The sequence below is a fragment of the Stomoxys calcitrans genome, chromosome 2, assembly GCF_963082655.1.
Source record: "Stomoxys calcitrans chromosome 2, idStoCalc2.1, whole genome shotgun sequence".
NCBI classification, from domain to species: Eukaryota; Metazoa; Arthropoda; class Insecta; order Diptera; family Muscidae; genus Stomoxys; species Stomoxys calcitrans.
Window position 1 is genome coordinate 108,556,929 of NC_081553.1, and position 18,570 is coordinate 108,575,498.

The 18,570-nt window shown below is 40.0% G+C and overlaps 1 protein-coding gene across 2 annotated transcripts in view; it reads left to right on the forward strand.

Moving 5' to 3' along the window:
- The window catches only part of LOC106091832 (serine-rich adhesin for platelets), a 202,132-nt gene that overhangs the window by 112,517 nt on the left and 71,045 nt on the right, over positions 1-18,570 (forward strand). Inside the window, exons 2-3 of one of the 2 annotated variants that reach the window (XM_059363140.1) lie at positions 925-1,551; positions 1,654-1,881. In XM_059363140.1, coding sequence (XP_059219123.1) covers positions 1,837-1,881 — 45 coding nt within the window. In that variant the 5' untranslated portion in view covers positions 925-1,551; positions 1,654-1,836. Of the gene's footprint in view, positions 1-924; positions 1,882-18,570 lie in introns of both variants that reach the window. The other variant, XM_059363141.1, reaches the window with a different exon arrangement.

An 18,570-nucleotide genomic window follows, 5' to 3' on the forward strand; every position in this document is an offset into this window, starting at 1 on the left:
GTATCTCACGAATAAATGCTTCAATGTTGTCTTCCAATGCGTCAATTGAAACGGGCTTGTCTGTAAAGACATGATATTTAACATAGCCCCACAAAAAAATTGTTTTAAGGCGTTAAATCGCAGAATCCAGGCGGCCAATTGACCGGTCCCGAACGTGAACTTAAATGCTCACCGAACTCGCCTCTCAATAAGTCCATTCTTATGCGTGCTGTTTGGCATGTGGCACCGTCTTGTTGAAACCACATGTCATGCAAGTCAAGCTCTTGTATTTTGGGCAAAATAAAGTTAAATATCATCTCGGTGAGTGGTATATAAGATAAGGTCCGGTCCACCTGCAGGACCGTATTTTGGTGTGACAGTCGGAAACAGATCTAAGCCCCTGGGTTCTCAATGCATGCCCACTCTGGGGGGCCTGAGGGTCTCATTGAATAGCCTCTACGTTCGTTCTATTGCTTTCGCCAGTCATATCAACTCATTCTCCCATACAATATTCATTTAAATTTTGTAATTTATTCCCTTAGTGGATCTTTCAAAACTTCATTCAAAACACCTCTTCAGTGAGTATTACAAAAAAATAAAAATAACTCATGACATTTGCCAACAATGACAGTTTAATAAAAAATCTTGGGTAAGAGTACCACCTCCTATAACTTCAACTTGGAGTAGAGGAATTTTTCGTATCAAATTTGAATGGTCAGACAAATGAGTTGCAAGTTTTGTGTAGCCCCGTAGGAAAAAAGACCATGTTATACAATTATAAAAAAATTAACACAATACAAAAATATTTATATGGCTATTGCTTTTGTTTTACTCTTTTGGTATTTGTAACAAACTAAAAATACGTCAAAAACCTAAAATAGATCTTTCATTTTTTTCTCTTTTCATGTCATTTGTCTTATACAACACCTGCTGACGACAAAATAGCAACACCATTTTATCCGGCCAGTAACAGTGTTTGTGCTTGGTGATAAGACACCAAAAAGGTCTTAATACAAAAAACCGTCCAGAGAGGAGAAAAAGAAAACGCTGAATAAAAGCGTTAATTTTGGTTTTTGTTTTTTCATATAACACCCTCACACAATAGAATGAAGGTTGAGGATTAATACCGCACGACACGATTGTAACAATCAACGTTAGTGGCAACTAAGGCGGCATCAATTCATGTTGAACAATACAATCTCCAGTCGATAATTACCCACTGCCATATAATGCGGCATCAGTTTGGGCCAAATGGTAAAGGAACTATGGTGGCACTACCCCAAAGAGTCAACGAAACCACAAGTAAACCACAAAAAACCTGTGCCATTACCAGTAGCCTCACAATAATGCCATTATACCAGACAACAGCAGCCTCTTGGTCCTCCTTTTCGTCAGCTGCAACATTGAGGCAGTTATGATTCACTTGAGCCAGACCATCGAGTCAATGAGAAACAAGAATACCTGATTTACGAAAAATAAAACAGAAATTCTTTAAACTTTACAAAAAAGAAAGAAAATCTAAATAACTAAATAAGCCACAGCTTTAAGTCTAACGACCAGAACAAAATACAGGTAAAGTCAGTACTACACTACCAATCGAAACCTTAGACTGAAAACTGCAACAATAACCGTTTTAAATAATAAAACGAATTTCCAAATATTTTTTGGGACTAGGAAAAATCGAAAAAAACTACAAAGAAGCCAATACAAGAAGTGGCCACACAGATATAAGCCACAAAAACACCAGAATACCTTAAAAAGCACCCAGAACCAAAACATAGGCAGTTTTACTGCCATCATCATCAGCATCGGTATAGGCATTAGCAGCAGCAGCAGCAGCGGCGGCAAACATCAGGCATGGCACACTTTTGTGGGTTCATCAAATTGATATTTCTGCTTTTGGTAAGTAACTAAATGCGAAGCAAATAAACTAAGAAAAAAAAATCATATATTAATCCATGGAGCTAAAGGGGTGTACAACACACTCGTACATGAGAGGCCTCCTAAACTAATGATGAACGATAGCTTAGATTTAGCTTTGATTTAATTTAGACATTTTTGTTGTGTTATCGTGTGATGGAGAAGTGGGGGGAAAATCAAGTTGATATTCTTGTTTCCTATATTGAAAGGTGTGTGTAATTAAAATGTCCAAAAATAAGTTTTCCTGACTTCGACTCAAATTGATGGTTATGTCAAATTCTATAGTTAATTGTTGTAATTAACAAATTACTGAATTAAATATTGTGTAAAAATTGACTATGTTTTTATACCTACACCATAGAAGGAGGTATACTAACTGCGTCATTGAGTAAGTAACACACATCTTATATATAAAAATCAATTTGTGTTTGTTTGTAGGTTTGTTTGTGTGTTCCTTTATAGACTCAGAATATCTGAAGGGGGGGGGGCGGACCCTCCCCCTTACCCTAATTTTCAGAATCGCCAGTTCTCAGAGATGGTGTGGTGTGATTTAAGCGAAATTTTGTGTGCACTCATATAGTACCCCAAAAATAAAAATTTGGTATCCAAATTTCGGATAGGGAACCTAGGGGGGCCGCCCCACCCTAAAACCTACCAAACATATTTTAGACCAACCACGACAATATGGGACTCAAATGAAAGGTATTTAGGATAAGAAAACGTATCTGATATCCAAATGTCGGGCCAAGTGTTAGGGGGACCACCCCAACCCCTAAATCGGACATATTTACCGACCATGGCAATATGGGACTCCAATGAAAGGTATTTGCGAGTAGAATACGAATCTAATATCCAAATGTGGGACCACGTTTCTGGGGGTCCACCCCTTTCCCATAGGAATATGGGGCTTAAATAAAAGGTATTTAAGTATAGAATTCGAATCAGATATCCATATATGGGACCAAGTGTTTGGGGGCCTCCTCTCCCCAAAAACATCCCCCCGAGGGGACTAATTTACGACCATAGCAATATGGGACTCAAATGAAAGGTCTTTTAGGGTAAAGCACGAATCTGATATCAATATTCGGGAAAATTGTCTATGGGGCCACCTTACCCCCACAACACCACCCAAATAGTAAGTATTTGCTGACCATTGCAATATGAGGCTCAAATAAAAGGGTTTTTAGAGTGGAACACGAATCCGATTTATATTTTCAAGGCCAACTCAATGAGTAGCCGCCCCCCAAGTCGGTCATGTTTGCCTACTATAGAAATATGGGGCTCAAATTACAGGTATTTGGGAGTAGACCACGTATCTGATATCAACATTACGGACCAACTGTCTAGGGAACGTCTCACCACCATAACAACCCCCAAATAGGACGTATTTGCTGACAAAGACAATTCGGGTCTTAAAGAGTGTGGAACTAAATATTTATAGTTTTTAGGGCCAATGCCCCAAACCGGACATATTTGCTGACTTTTGCAATAAGGAGTTTAAATGAGATTAGAAAACGAATTTGATTTCAGTTTTGAGGCCAATGGCAATATGGGGTTTAAATAAATGATATATAGTTATATGAGAATAGAGCACGTTGCTGATATATTTTCCGGGCTTAGTGTATGCCCTAAATCGGGCATATTTACCGACCATGCCAATGTAGAGCTTAAATGAAAGGAATTGAGGGGTAGAACAAGAATTGATACCACTTTCGGGACCCATTTTCTGGGGGTCTACCCCTTTCCCAAAATAACCCACAAACAGCATTTTTTTACTGACCATTCCAATATGGGGGCCAAATAAAGGTATTTGAGAGTAGAATACGAATTTCATATCCAAATGTTGGACCAATGTTGTTAGGGCATCATCGCCAGTCATTTGTGGAATTTAGGTATCAAATTGAAGAAGGATGTCGAGGGGCTTAACTTTACTCACTGTCCCAAATTTTGGCTAAATCGGATAATAAATGTGGCTTTTATGGGCGCAAGATCTTAAATCGAGAGATCGGTATATATGGCAGCTAAATCCAAATCTGGACCAATCTGGGCTTAATTGAAGAAGGATATCGAAGGGTCTAACCCAACTCACTGTCCCGAATTTCAGCAAAATCGGATAATAAATGTGGCTTTTATGGGCCTAAGACCCTAAATCGGTGGATCGGTCTATATGGGGGCTATATCAAGATATAGTCCGATATAGCCCATCTTCGAACTTAACCTGCTTATGGAAAAAAACGTAATCTGTGCAAAGTTTCAGCTCAATATCTCTATTTTTAAAGACTGTAGCGTGATTTCAACAGACAGACGGACGGACATGGCTAGATCATATTAGATTTTTGTGCTGATCAAGAATATATATATATATATATATATATATATATATATATATATATATATATATATATATATATATATATATATATATATACTTTAAAGGATCGGAAATGGATATTGCGATGTGTTGCAAACGGAATGACAAAATAAATATACCCCCATCCTTGGGTGATGGGTATAAAAAGTTAGGGAACCAGTCGGGCCAAAAAGAAATATATCACCGTATAGAGCATGATTCAGTCAGTCAACTAATTCAGTTGACCTCTACAGAACCCCAGAATGACAAGAGGACTAAGTGCCTGGAGGAGGAGGTAATCCAGGCACTGAAAGAGGTGTTTATCCATAAAGCTGTGGTTGCGAGGCAGTGACGTAAAAGCTTTTCGGCCGTCTCGGAATCCTCCTCTTCAGTCTTCATAAGTTTGTCTCTCCCTGCGTCTTGCTCGACGTCAAAGCTTTGTAGTAACCAGTCAGGACTCCTAGCAGCAGTCATGCTTCTTCAGCCCCAGGATAGGCAACGTCTTGTGCCTTGAAATGCTCAGTCACAGGTGGTCACACAAACATAACTCTTTAGTTTCTTAAACAGACATTATTTTATAAACTTAGATTTCCGCACTTCAATTAACGATGAGGAGACCCTGGTGGCGCATAATGTAGTGAAAGTCCAATTAAAAATCCACCAAATCATATTAAATGGACAATGAATTTGTTGCATCAGTAAGCTAACAAAGTACGCACATCAAAAAGTTTTATTGGTATACCATGACATTTGGTTACTATTAAGTCCTGTTTTGAGTGTGGCATTTGCGCGCATTGCGCGCCAGTAAAAATATAACAAAAACTACATAATTTGAAGTTTATATTCAAATTAATTTCCAGATTTAGTTCCATTGCTTCATAGCTCTCAAAAACATAATCCCCTACAAGAAATTATCTCGAGCGAACAGGTTCTTAGTTTCATTTCAGGTAAAATATAAATCATTGTTAAAAGGTGATAAAGAATCACTAGAACTATGCTCGAATGATTTTGCTGATAATTAGACTAGATAAGAAAAAGTTATTTGAATTAGATCAAATGATTAAGATTTTGTTAGGATTTTTAAGAAAATTTTTAGTTGCTAAATTCTAGAATGCTACTAAATGCAAATTTGCCCATGAATATTCCATTAAGGAACAGGGGCAAACTTCTTGCATATCAATGAGTGCAGTTCAAGTTAAAGCTCAATGATAAGGGCCACCTTTTTATAGCCGAGTCCAAACTGCGTGCCGCAGTGCGATACCTCTTTTGAGGAGAAGTTTTTATAAGACACTAGCTGACCCGGGCCTTCTTTTACTTTATATGGAACAAAATTTTCCTTTGTATATTTATTTTCGACAATTAAAGAACTTTTAGTTAAATACCATGCTGCGAAAATAGTATATCGCTTGACTAACAGTTTAACAATATAAGTGCCTTTATCTGAATCCCATATTATCTTTATTGGTCAACGAATTTAAGTTTGGATGTAAGGTGTACTCCATTCTTAAAAGACTTTATTTCTGCCCGATATTCTCATGATGTCTGATTTAGGTGTGTTTTAAGGGTTGAAGTGTTCCCCCAGACACTTGACCCTGAAAAAATATCAGCATCGTGCTCTTCTCTCAAATACCATTTATTTAAACCCATAATCATTGGTTTAAGGGGAGTTTACAGGATGAGGCGTCCCCCCAAACACATAGCCCCAAAACTCGTTATAAAATTAGTTTTCAAATCTCAAATACCTTTCATTTAAGCCACATATTGGCATGGTCGAAAAATTTGTCCCTGTTTTGGGAAATACCAAATACTTTTATTTGAGCCCCATATTGCGATGGTCAGTAAAAAATAGCTATTTGTGGGGTATTTTGGGAAAAATGGTCTACCCCTTTTCCCAAAGAAAATTGGTCCCGAAAGTGGGTATCAATTCTTGATCTACCCACCACTACCTTTCAATTGTCGCCCCACATTGTCATGGTCGCTAAATATGCCCGATTAAGGGGTGTTTTGGGGAGTGAGGTGGTCCTCTAAACACTAAGCCCTGAAAATATATCAGCAACGTGCTCTTTTCTCATATATCCATATATCATTTATTTGAACCCCATATTGCCATTGGCCTCAAAATTGGATATCAAATTAGTTTTCTACTGTCAAATACCTTTCATTCAAATCCCTTATTGCAAAAGCCAGCAAATATGTCCGGTTTGGGATATGGGTCCTAAGAACTATGAATATCGAGCTCCACTGTCTTGACTGTCCACTGTCCTATTTGAGGGTTGTTATGATGGTGAGACGCCACCTGGACGGTTTGTCCCGAATATTGATATCAAATTCATGGTCTACTCCCAAATACCTTTCATTTCAGCCCCATTTTTTCACAGCCGCCAAACATGACCGTTTTGGTGGGTGTTTTGGTGACTTGGCCCTGAAAATATATATCAGATTCGTATTCTACTCTATAATACTGCTTATTACAGCCCCATACTGGAATGGTCAGCAAATACGTCATATATGGGTGGTGTTATGGGGGTGGGGTGGCTCCATACACACTTTTTCCCGAATATTAATATCAGATTCGTGCTTTACACCCAAAGACCTTTAATTTGAGCCCCATATTGCTATTGTAGTAAATTTGTCCTGTTTGGGGGGTGTTTTGCGGAAGGGGTGGACCCCCATACACTTGGTCCCACATTTGGACATCAGGTCTGTATTTTACGCTTAAACACCCATATTGCCATGATCAGTAAATAAGTCCTGTTTGGGGGGTGTTTTGCGGAAGTGGTGCACCCCCAGACTCTTGGTCCCACATTTGGATACCAAATTCGTATTCTACTCGCAAATACCTCTCATTTGAGTCCCATATTGCCAAGGTCGGTAAATGTATCCGAATTAAGGGTGTTTAGGGGGTTGGGGTGGTCCCCAAAACACTTAGTCCGACAATTGGATATCAGATACATTTTCTACTCTTTAATACCTTTCATTTGAGTCCCATATTGTCATGATTGGTCTATATATATATTTGGTAGGTTTTGGGGGTGGGGCTTTCCCCCTAGGTACCCCGTCCGAAACTTGGATACCAATTTTTTTATTTTTAGGTTACTATAAGAGAGCACGCGAAGTTTCGCTTAAATCGCATCACCCATTACTGAGATCTGGCGTTTCTGAAAATTAGGGTAGGGGGGAGGGTCCGCCCCCCCTTCAGATATCAAAAAATGTAGTCATTATGCATCATCTGTGAAAATTTCAACAAAATCGGTTCAGCCGTGTTTGGATTGGATATCAAATACGTTTTCTACTCTTTAATACCTTTCATTTGAGTCCCATATTGTCATGATTGGTCTATATATATATTTGGTAGGTTTTGGGGGGTGAGTCTTTCCCCTTAGATACCCCGTCCGAAATTTGGATACCAAATTTTTAATTTTTAGGTTACTATAAGAGAGCACGCGAAATTTCGCTTAAATCGCATCACCCATTACTGAGATCTGGCGTTTCTGAAAATTAGGGTAGGGGGGAGGGTCCGCCCCCCCTTCAGATATCAAAAAATGTAGTCATTATGCACCATCTGTGAAAATTTCAAGAAAATTGGTTCAGCCATTTTTGAGTCTATAAGGAACACACAAACAAACAAACACAAATTGATTTTTATACCCTTCACCATAGGATGGGGGTATACAAATTTCGTCATTCTGTTTGTAACACCTCGAAATATGCGTCTGAGACCCCATAAAGTATATATATTCTTGATCGTCATGTCATTTCAAGTCGATCTAGCTATGTCTGTCCGTCTGTCTGTCGAAAGCACGCTAACTTTCGAAGGAGTAAAGCAAGGCGCTTGAAATTTTGCACAAATACTTTTTATTAGTGTAGGTCGGTTGGTATTGCAAATCGGTCCATGTTTTGATATAGCTGCCATATAAACCGATCTTGGGTCTTGACTACTTGAGCTTCTAGAGGGCGCAATTCTTATCCGATTTGACAGAAATTTTGCACGTGGTGTTTGGTATCACTTCCAACAACTGCGCTTAGTATGACTCAAATCGGTTCATAATCTGGTATAGCTGTCATATAAACCGATCTTGGATCTTGACTTCTTGAGCCAATAGAGCGCGTAATTCTCATCCGATTTGGCTGAAATTTAGCACGAGGTATTCTGTTATGACTTCCAATAGCTGTGCTAAGCATGGCGCAAATCGGTGCATAATTTGATATAGCTGACATATAAACCGATATTGGATCTTGACTTCTTGAGCCTATGGAGCGCGCAATTCTCATCCGATTTGGCTGAAATTTTGCATGACGTGTTTTTTTATGACTTCCAATAACTGTGCTAAGTATGGCGTAAATTGGTATAGAACCTGATATAGCTGCCATATAAACCGATCTGGGATCTTGACTTCTTGAATCTCTAGAGAGCGCAATTCTCATCCGATTTGGCTGAAATTTTGTACAACGGCATCTCTCATGACCTTCAACATACGTGTCTAATGTGGTCTGAATCGATCAATAGCTTGATACAGCTCCCATATAAACCTATCTCCCGATTTTGCTTATTGAGCCCCTACAAGGCGCAATTCTTATCCAAATGAACTGAAATATTACACAATGACTTCTATACAATGTTCAGCATTCATTTATGGTTCAAATCGGACTATAACTTGATATAGCTCCAATAGCAGAACAGTTCTTATTCAATATTCTATGTTTGTCTAAAAAGAGATACCGCGTATAGAATTCGATAAATGCGATCAATGGTGGAGGGTATATAAGATTCGGCCCGGCCAAACTTAGCACGCTCTTAATTGTTGTTTATAAGAAAGAAGAAGTACCTCACAAATGTCGAGGAGGGGATAACCACCGCGGACAATGTTATGATGGATTCGTTCGCCAGGATTCGTACTTAGGCGTTTATCGTCATAGGCGGGCATGCTAACCTCTGCGCTACGGGGGCTACTAACTTTTAAGCTGGTTTTTTCCCAAAAACTTACACATTCTATATACGGAATAGACTTAAATCTACTTTGTGACTTTTAGTCTTCCTATAAATTTTACCTATATCCAAAATGCATTCACAACAAAGGTAATAAATTCAATATTCTCCCAATCAGTCAATCAAAGTCATTATTGTTAATTGGCCATTGGCTATTGAGCATTTATGAGGGCTCCTTCATTTAGTTCAACTTACAGAAAAGTGATTGTTTTGTAACAAAGATTCCACGAATATTTACGAAACGAACTATAAGCGGAACCATAATACCCTCTGGCTAGGGGCTTAGCGAATAGGCTCATAGCTATAATGAAGACATTTGAATTGAAGTCAATCGAGCGACAGATAGATAGACAGACATACAGATAGGCAGCACCACCAGCACGCGGCATTGATTATAGCTCTTCATAGGCTTAAATCAATTAATGGCCAATGTAATTGCCTACTACCAACTTCTGATGGAAGTTTCATTTGTTTCTGAATTTTTGTTGTTCATTGTTTTGATTTTATTATTGTTGGCTTCCTCAATGACCACTCACTTGTTGGCATTACATTGTAGTTGTTTTTGTATATAATCTATAATTTGTAAATAGTATTCCGATTTATTACACACTGAGTTGTGTAAGTGAGGCAAATGCTTGTATACATCACACTTTGCTCAGTGCGCAGTCGCGGCCTGATGACTATGGCCTGGCTTACAACTAAGGGGTTGGAGGAGTTTGCCAAAGTGTTGGAGGCATTCGTTTGTAGCGTGATTACAGAACGGCGATAGTGTTGCCACTGGTAAAATGTTTAGTACTTTGCAATAGATTGTTGAAATGGTATAGAAAACCCTGTCTTAATCTTGCTTAAGATATCTTATTAAACCCTTTACCATAGTATGGGCTTATATCGTGGAAGTCAAAATAAACAAAGTTCGAAGATATTATAAAACACTACGTGAAAAATTTTATCTTAATCGACCTAATTACGCTTTTTAGAAGCTCAAGAAGTCAAATCGGGAGATCGGCTTATGGCAGGTTATGGACCGATTTGGAGCGTACTTGGAATGCAAGCTGAAAGTGATAAAAAAACACGTACAAAATTTCAGGTGAGTCAAAGCAGATCACCGTAGCGCAGAGGATAGCGTGTCTGCCTAAACTCCTAACGCTAAACGCCTGCGTTCGAATACTGGCGAGAAAATTAGAAAAAATTTTTATTTTTGTTATCCCCTCCTGGCGACATTTGTGAGGAACTGTGCCTTTTGAAACCAGTAAGGAAAAACAAAAGTCGGGTGGAGCTGACTACATAATACCCTACTTCACCGTGTCTACGTACATACTACTTATCTTACATATATTCACTGATGGTGCATAATGATCCCGTGGTGAAAATAGGGTACTACATTTTTTGATATCTGAAGGGGGAGCGGGCCCTCCCCCTTACCCTAATTTTCAAAAACACCTGATCTCGGGTATGAGTGGTGCGATTTAAGCAAAGTTTTGTGTGCTCTCTTATAGTAACCTACAAACAAAAATTTTGTATTCAAATTTCGGATGGGGTACCTAGGGGGGGCGCCCCACCCCAAAACCTAAAAAATATATATATGCACCAATCACGACAATATGGGACTCAAATGAAAGGTATTTAAGATTAGAAAACGTATCTGATATTCAATTGTCGGACCAAGTTTTTGGAGGACACCCCCCCCCAAGACCCAAAACACCCCTAAATCGGACATATTTTCCGATCATGGCAATATGGGCCTCAAATGAAAGGTATTTGCGAGTAAAATACGAATCTGATGTCCTCTCCCAAAACACCCCCCAAACAGGACTTATTTACTGACCATGGCAATATGGGGCTTAAATCAAAGGTATTTGAGTGTAGAATACGAATCTGATATCCAGATGTGGGCCAAGTGTTTGGAGGGCCGCCCATTCCTGAGAACATACCCCAAAGAAGACAAAAGGTCTTTGAAAGTAAAGAACGAATCTGATATCAATGTTCGGAAATACTTCCAAATAGGAAGTATTTGGTGACCATTGCAATATGAGGCTCAAAAAGAGGTATTTTGGAGTAGAACGCGAATCTGGTATATATTTTCAATGCCAAGTCACTGAATGACCGCTCCATTCCCCAAAACACCCTCACACAAACATAAACCGGCCATGTTTGGTATTTGAGATTTGAAAACGAGTTTGATATCCAATTTTGAGGCCAATGGCAATATGGGGTTCAAATATAGGAGAATAGAGCACGTAGCTGATATATTTTCAGGGCTTAGTGTTTGGGGGACCACCCCACTCCCCAACACACCCCTAAATCGGGCATATTTACAGACCATAACAATGTGGGGCTTAAATGAAAGTAATTAAATTAAATTAAAGTAAACTAAGGCTCAGCGGAGCGGGCCCGGTAAAGCTAGGAATACATAAAATCTATGTTGAAATCTACTCACACTTTAATTTTGAATACCTTTTGAAATATTGAATAGAACCTTGTAAGATTTTCTGACGATAGGACTTAAATTGTGGCTACTACAGCCTTAAATCCATATCGTACGAAAGATATATATGGAAGCTTTATCTAAATCTGGACCGATGATGAAATTTAGCACACATACTAGGATCAAAACTGTGTCTTTTACAGCCTTAAAAGAACTTATCGGGTGAAAGATATACATGTGAGTTATGTCCAAAATCTATACCGATTGTTGTGAAATTTTGCACACATATTTGGCAAGCAGATCAATCAAAATAGAACTGGCCCTCTAGGGCAACAAAAGTAGTAAAGTATCGGTAGAAGAGAACTATCTATAGTACTGGTATTGTGTCCCAACCTAAGCGCTGGTGCCTGTTAGCCGTGAAAGTCGGGCAATGACACAGGAAATGGTTCAACGTCTCATCATCTTTCTGCATAAGTGCGCTCGTAGTTCTAAGTGTCCCGTTATGGAACCGAAAGAGATACTGATCTCCTTTTTCTTTCCTTTCAGTAATAACCTCTACCATTTTCGTCGTCCCACTGACGGGGAAAGTCAGTAATTTTGTACTTTTTTCTATACATTTTCCACTCCGGGAGTGCCGTAATACCCCCACGACCGATTTAGTATCTTTCTCAGAAGTTCTCACTTGATGAAACAAGTCACGATAAAATAAGAGTATTCACTTGCAAGTTGCTCTAATCATATCTATCCGACTGTCGAATTTGCGTTATGCGAATCGTTTGGGGAATGTAAGGGGCAATATCAGTCTGCTTAATTGACTTATTGTGCCTTTAACAAGCGTTATGAGAGTATCGGGGACCCTAACACTTGTCTCCTAATTTCTATATCATATTTTTGATTAACTCCCAAAATCTAGGTTGTTGTAGCAGTTTGTTGTATTCTATCTTTTGTCTGCTTGACTCTGTCGAGTGTTCAGATCCAGGAACTCTGTGACTAAGTTGGGGTGCGTCCAGAGGGATCTGGTTCTGAGACGAGTGGGTCTGGCTGGGCAGTTAAATAGGTGTCGTGTGGCTCCTGGTCACAATCGGTACATACATTCTGCACGTTATCATTAATCCTTGCTCTGTAGGAATTGAGGCGGCTGCATATGCCGGATCGTAATTCAGCCAGAACCTCTCTGGTTTGCTGGGGGGATCAATTTCTTCAGGTGCAATGGGAGGCGGTCGTTCTCCAAAGATCACATTCACCCGGTAGCTATTCACCGCATCTGTTACCATGTCTGCATGAATGTTGCCTAGACCCGCTTGATATGCCGCTTGATCTAGAGGTTCTCTCTTCTAGCGCTGGACCTCACGCTCTAGATGATATAGATCTTATTAAAGGCTTCTGGGCGGTGAATACCCATCCACAAGATGATGTTTGGATGGTCTCTGCCATAACAGCCCAGAAGGTATTGCATGTAGTTATGTCTTTGCATGGGTAGGATCTTTGTCTCCTGATGGAGGTGGTCCACATGAAAACTGAAAGACAGCCCGTCGTAGTTCAAAGAATGGTATTCTGACAGATCTGATTATTATTTCAGTGCATGTCACATAGTAGACAAGTCAACACTGGCGCTGCATAATTTACCACAGACCGGCCAATTGCATTGTACGTGGTCAACAAGATTTTTTTGTCGGCACCCCAAGTGCTACCGGCAAGTGACTTGGGGACCTTGTTTCTACTTTTGACCCTACCGCAAATTGCTATGACATGTGAAATTTTCTTAAATAAGCTTAAAGAAAATAAAACAAAAAATTTTTTTGAACGGCCGTGGGATTCGAGCCTGGGTTACAAATTTTGTAGTTGGGTTTTCCATAGAGTTATTTTTTCTGTGTGATGTTCGGCGAATGGAAATTTTTCAACGAGGCTCGGAAGGAGTAGTCCATCAAGCATCTTGGTTACTGGTGAGAGACGGGAGATGGGTATGTACGAATCCCCCTTACTCGAGTCCTTTCCAGGTTTTAGTAGCGGCATTACTCCGCCCATCTTCCAGACATCGGGCACCATAAGAGTCTTTGAAGACAGGTTGAGGACAGTTGTAAAATACTCGACTTCAGGGAGATCCACATTCTTTAGCATCAGTGTAGAGATTCCGTCGGTGCCCAACGCCTTGGATGACTTGGCCCCATTGATGACATTCGTAACTTCGTCTACGGTTAATTGTGATGGTTGTCCTTTGGCTTGGAGACTAACGGATTCGACAACCTATGGTATCTCTTCGGATCAGTCATATTAACGTCATCAAAAGTGACTGCGGTCCTGTCATCCCTACTTCCGGGGTTCGAGAGTGACTTAACAGTGGACCACAGCTTGCCTACACCGGTACTAAAGTTACGTTGCCTCAGGCGTTCATTCACAAATTCCGCTTATGTTCTTTGACTGCATTTTTGAACATTCCATTCAGGAACAGGGGCAAACTTCTCACATATAAGTGAATGATGTTCGATTCAAGTTTAAGTTCAATGATGAGGGACATCCATTTTAAAGCCGATTTTGAACGGCGTGCCGAAGTGCGACACCTCTTTGTGGAGAAATTTTTACATGACTGCCATACCAAATGGTGCAGAACCTCACAAATGTCGCCAGTATTATGAAGGCAATTTGGCCTCTCAGCAAGGGGGGTTAGCTCACTGAGTGTATGAATAGGGGGAAGCTTACTACACGCAGGCCACTGAAGCTATTGAAAATCACAGTATCGAGCTAAAAGAAGAATATGCTTGTATATAAGAAAATTTTTACCCAAATTTGAAGTGTTTTCTTTGTTAGGACTGCCCTCTGAATTAAATAACCAGCCATGATTTTCGCAAATCTTTCAACGAAGGCCGCAGAGCATAAATTCCGGGCGAACTACAATCTGAAGGAATGCATCTATTGATATATGAGCTAATCCTCTTAGAAAAGGCATTAAAAAAGACAGTCTGATAGACTAAAGGTGCAAGTTACGATTCCTGCAGAAACTGTGACGACGTTGAGAAGAGAAACACAAAAAATCTGCTGTGCGCCTGTCCTGCACTGGCAAGAATGAGAAATTTCATATTAGTTCCTATTTTTAGGACTTGTATGAGTTAGCAGATGGCCCGGTGTGCTTTGATACAACCTTAAGTGTTTGCGGCTCCTTTTTGACATGCTCCAAATTTGAAAATAAATTATATTTGTAATTAACTCTCAAATAACTTTCATCCCATATTGTCCCGTTTGTCCGTATACATGTCCATTTTGGGAGAAGGCAACTCCCCGGGAAACAAAACTCCCCGGATCCAAATTTTTATATAATTTTCATATTCTACTCTCAAATACTTTTTGTTTGAGTCCCCAATTGTCCCGGTTGGTGCAAGATTTTGGGGCGACAAACCGTGGCATAGTCCCAAAATTTTATATAAGTTTCGCTTTCTATCTCAAGAACCTTTCGTTTGAATCCCATACTGTCCCGATCGGACTACATATTAGTTTTGGGTTGGGCGGCCTCAATGTTTCGTATTTTACTTCCAATTACCTTTCATTTCATACCCATATTTTCCCAATCGGTGAACATATCATTTTTGGGGTGGGTGAGCCCTCCGACACATCAGGTCGAATTGTTATACCAATTTGTATTCTACTCTTAAGTGCCTTACATTTGATATGGACATTGTCCCAATCGGCAAACATGTCCGGGTGGGTGGATGGGTGGATTTTGAGGCAGGGCGTCCCCCACGGTTAGGTTAGGTAAGGTAAGAGTGGCATTCCTTTACAGACTCACTTAGACAATTTTAGGGCCATTGTGATACCACAGTAGCGACAGACCAAAGCTTCTGGCGGGAATCGAACCCACGACCCCTGAACTGGTAATCCAAGCACGCTACCAACTTGGTCAAGGTCCCCACAGTGATTTTACCCTAAAGTTTTCTACCAATTTTCTTTTTTTGGTCTACCATAAGGGGGCAAACAAAATATCACTTAAATCGATGCATCCTTCTCCGAGATCTGGGTTTTTTGAAATTGTTGTTAGGGAAAGGGTATGGATCAATATCTTAAGTTTTCATGCTTGTTTTGTAATAATAATTAATGAACGACTAGATGGACGGACGGAGGGGCAAACAGACAAAAATCGTGTTAGAATTTTGTGACGATCGCATATATATTGGGTTGCCCAAAAAGTAATTGCGGATTTTTCATATAGTCGGCGTTGACAAATTTTTTCACAGCTTGTGACTCTGTAATTGCATTCTTTCTTCTGTCAGTTATCAGCTGCTACTTTTAGCTTGCTTTAGAAAAAAAGTGTAAAAAAGTATATTTGATTAAAGTTCATTCTAAGTTTTATTAAAAATGCATTTACTTCCTTTTAAAAAATCCGCAATTACTATTTGGGCAACAAAATATATATTTTGTGAGGTCGAAAATAGATTTTTAAATAAGTTGCCAAAGGAATAACAAAACTAATATACCTCCCCCATCCCTCATCCTCTGGTGGTGGTCATAAAAATTCGTTGAAACTTTTGTTCCACTGAAATTTTGTCCATATTTAATGAAAGCTTGCAGGCGGCAACTCATGCTCATGGACAACAGTTTCATTTAAAATTTGTTACGCTTACCACGAACGCCAGCATTCTCCCCCAAACAAAAACAAAATCGCCCGTTCGTATTGAACAACATTCTAAGCAAGTTTTTTTTTCTGTTGAGATCTATGCAGTGTATGTTTAAGACCTCCTTAGTATTTAGTTTGGCTTTGTTGGTAATTGTTACAAATTAAAATTTATAACATTTGTGAGCAGATAATGTTTGCTTGGTTTTTATGCACGTTTTCGCTTTCATTTTGGATGACCGGCCTGTCAGCCATCTAGTCGGTGGGCTGTCGTTATGTGGAGGTGGCCGCGCATACGCTCGCTGACTTGTATTATATCGGCTAGAGTAAGGGTTACCATTGTAATCTGATCAAATGTCACATTTTGCGGCAAAAACAAAAGTAATGCGAAGGTGGTGTTTTGTTTTGTTTTTGTCTTTAAGACCAACCCTAATGTTTATATGGAGCATTCTCACACACAAATGCAGACAAAGTAAAAGGTGTCATGTAATTGATGAAATGGCAATGCATGTTGGCCAAACCTGTCATACAAATTGAGGTGGCTCAGGGTAATTAACGCCCACATTAGAGACACATTCGAAAGAGAGAGCACAACAAGAAGTGTGAATAATAATTTGTATGGCTTAGGCAGAATTTTAAATAGCGAATATTCGAGTATTTGGAAGCAATTAGATAGCATCCGGATCTTACAAAAGTTGGGTGAACTAAGGAGGTTGTGGTGGAGATAGAGGTTTATGTCTATTTTAGCAGCTAGGCTGTTCCTAGTAGAACAGGGTTTCCATAAAACTTACGGAAAAAGAAAAAAAATTTTATGGTAAATAAACAGAAATGTCTTGCTTGGTGGTTTAATTTTTATAAATTTTTCATAGAAGCCAAAGTGATAGGTGATGGGTACTCAGATTTGATGAGTGTTTATGTTCGGGGCGTTGCACCAGTAACCCTTCGCCCGAAAACTGTAAGAATCACTCTGAGGAATAGTAAAAACGGGCGACACTAAGTTTGGCGACCCACGCAAATGAAAAAAGGATTATGATTTACGGATCTGCACCGGGAATGTGCGCTCCCGCTAATACATCCCTCTGGCGGATGTATTGGAGAAGTACAAGGCAGATATAACAGCCTTACAAGAGGTGCGATGGATCGAGAATGTCGTCACAACAACATCATACGGTGAGGAGCTATCGGTAGGTTGCGGATAGTGGAATGCTCCATACGGAGTAGCTGCAAAGGCAGTCTCGGACAATCAGCGGTATCGAGTGCTGCGATGGACCGAAAATGTCGTTACAATAACACCATATGATGAGAAACTATCTGCAGGTTGCGGATAGTGGAATGCTCCATATGAAGTAGCTGCAAAGGCAGTCGCGGACAATCAGCGGTATCGAGAGGAGATGCCGGGCGGCCCCGGCCACCCTGTTCCCGCGTCGATTGGTCCGTTAGACTGAAACGAGCATGCCCATAAGTGCTTGACGAGGATCGCCACGTGGTTCCAGCAACAACAACAACGAACAATACTATAGCTTCCAAAACACGAGGCATGAATTTGGCTGCGGATTTGTGGTTAGTCGGAGAATGAAACACCTTAACTCCGTTTTACTCCGGTGGATGAGAGGCTAGGCACAATCCGCATAAAAGCCAAATTCTTCAACATCAGCCTTATTTGTGCCCATGCCCCGACGGAAGACAAGGACGACCAAGACCAAGTATATTTTCTACGAGCGCCTAGAGAGGGAATATGACCACTGCCCCGCCCATGACATTAAAATCGTTCTGGGAGATTTTAATGCAATGATAGGGACAGAAGACATTTTTGGTCCAACGGTCGGAAAGTTTAGCATCCACGAGATAACGTCTATTAAAGGGTTGAGGCTAATTGATTTCGGCACTCCAAAAAACATGGTAGTTGGCAGCACAAGATTTCAACTTAAAAATATTCATAAAGCCACATGACTGCCACCCCATCAAAACACGAGGAACCAAATTGATCACGTTGTGATAGATGGAAGGCATTCATACAGCATGTTAGATGTACGTTCGATTCTTGGGCCGATTCGGATCATTACCTTGTTGCAGAAAAGGTTCGCACCCGTTCGAACATGTCGAGGAAAGTACGATCTGACACTGCACGGAAGCTGGAAGCATTGAAAAGCTGCAAACACAACAGATGGCAACCCCATACTCGACTCGACTGAACCAACTGCTTGATAAAATCACTCCTTCTTCCCATGATATAATGGCGCAGTGGAAAGCGTTCCGAGGATATGAAAATAATAATTTACTCAATTGCTAGGGTTCAACGATGGCGGCTA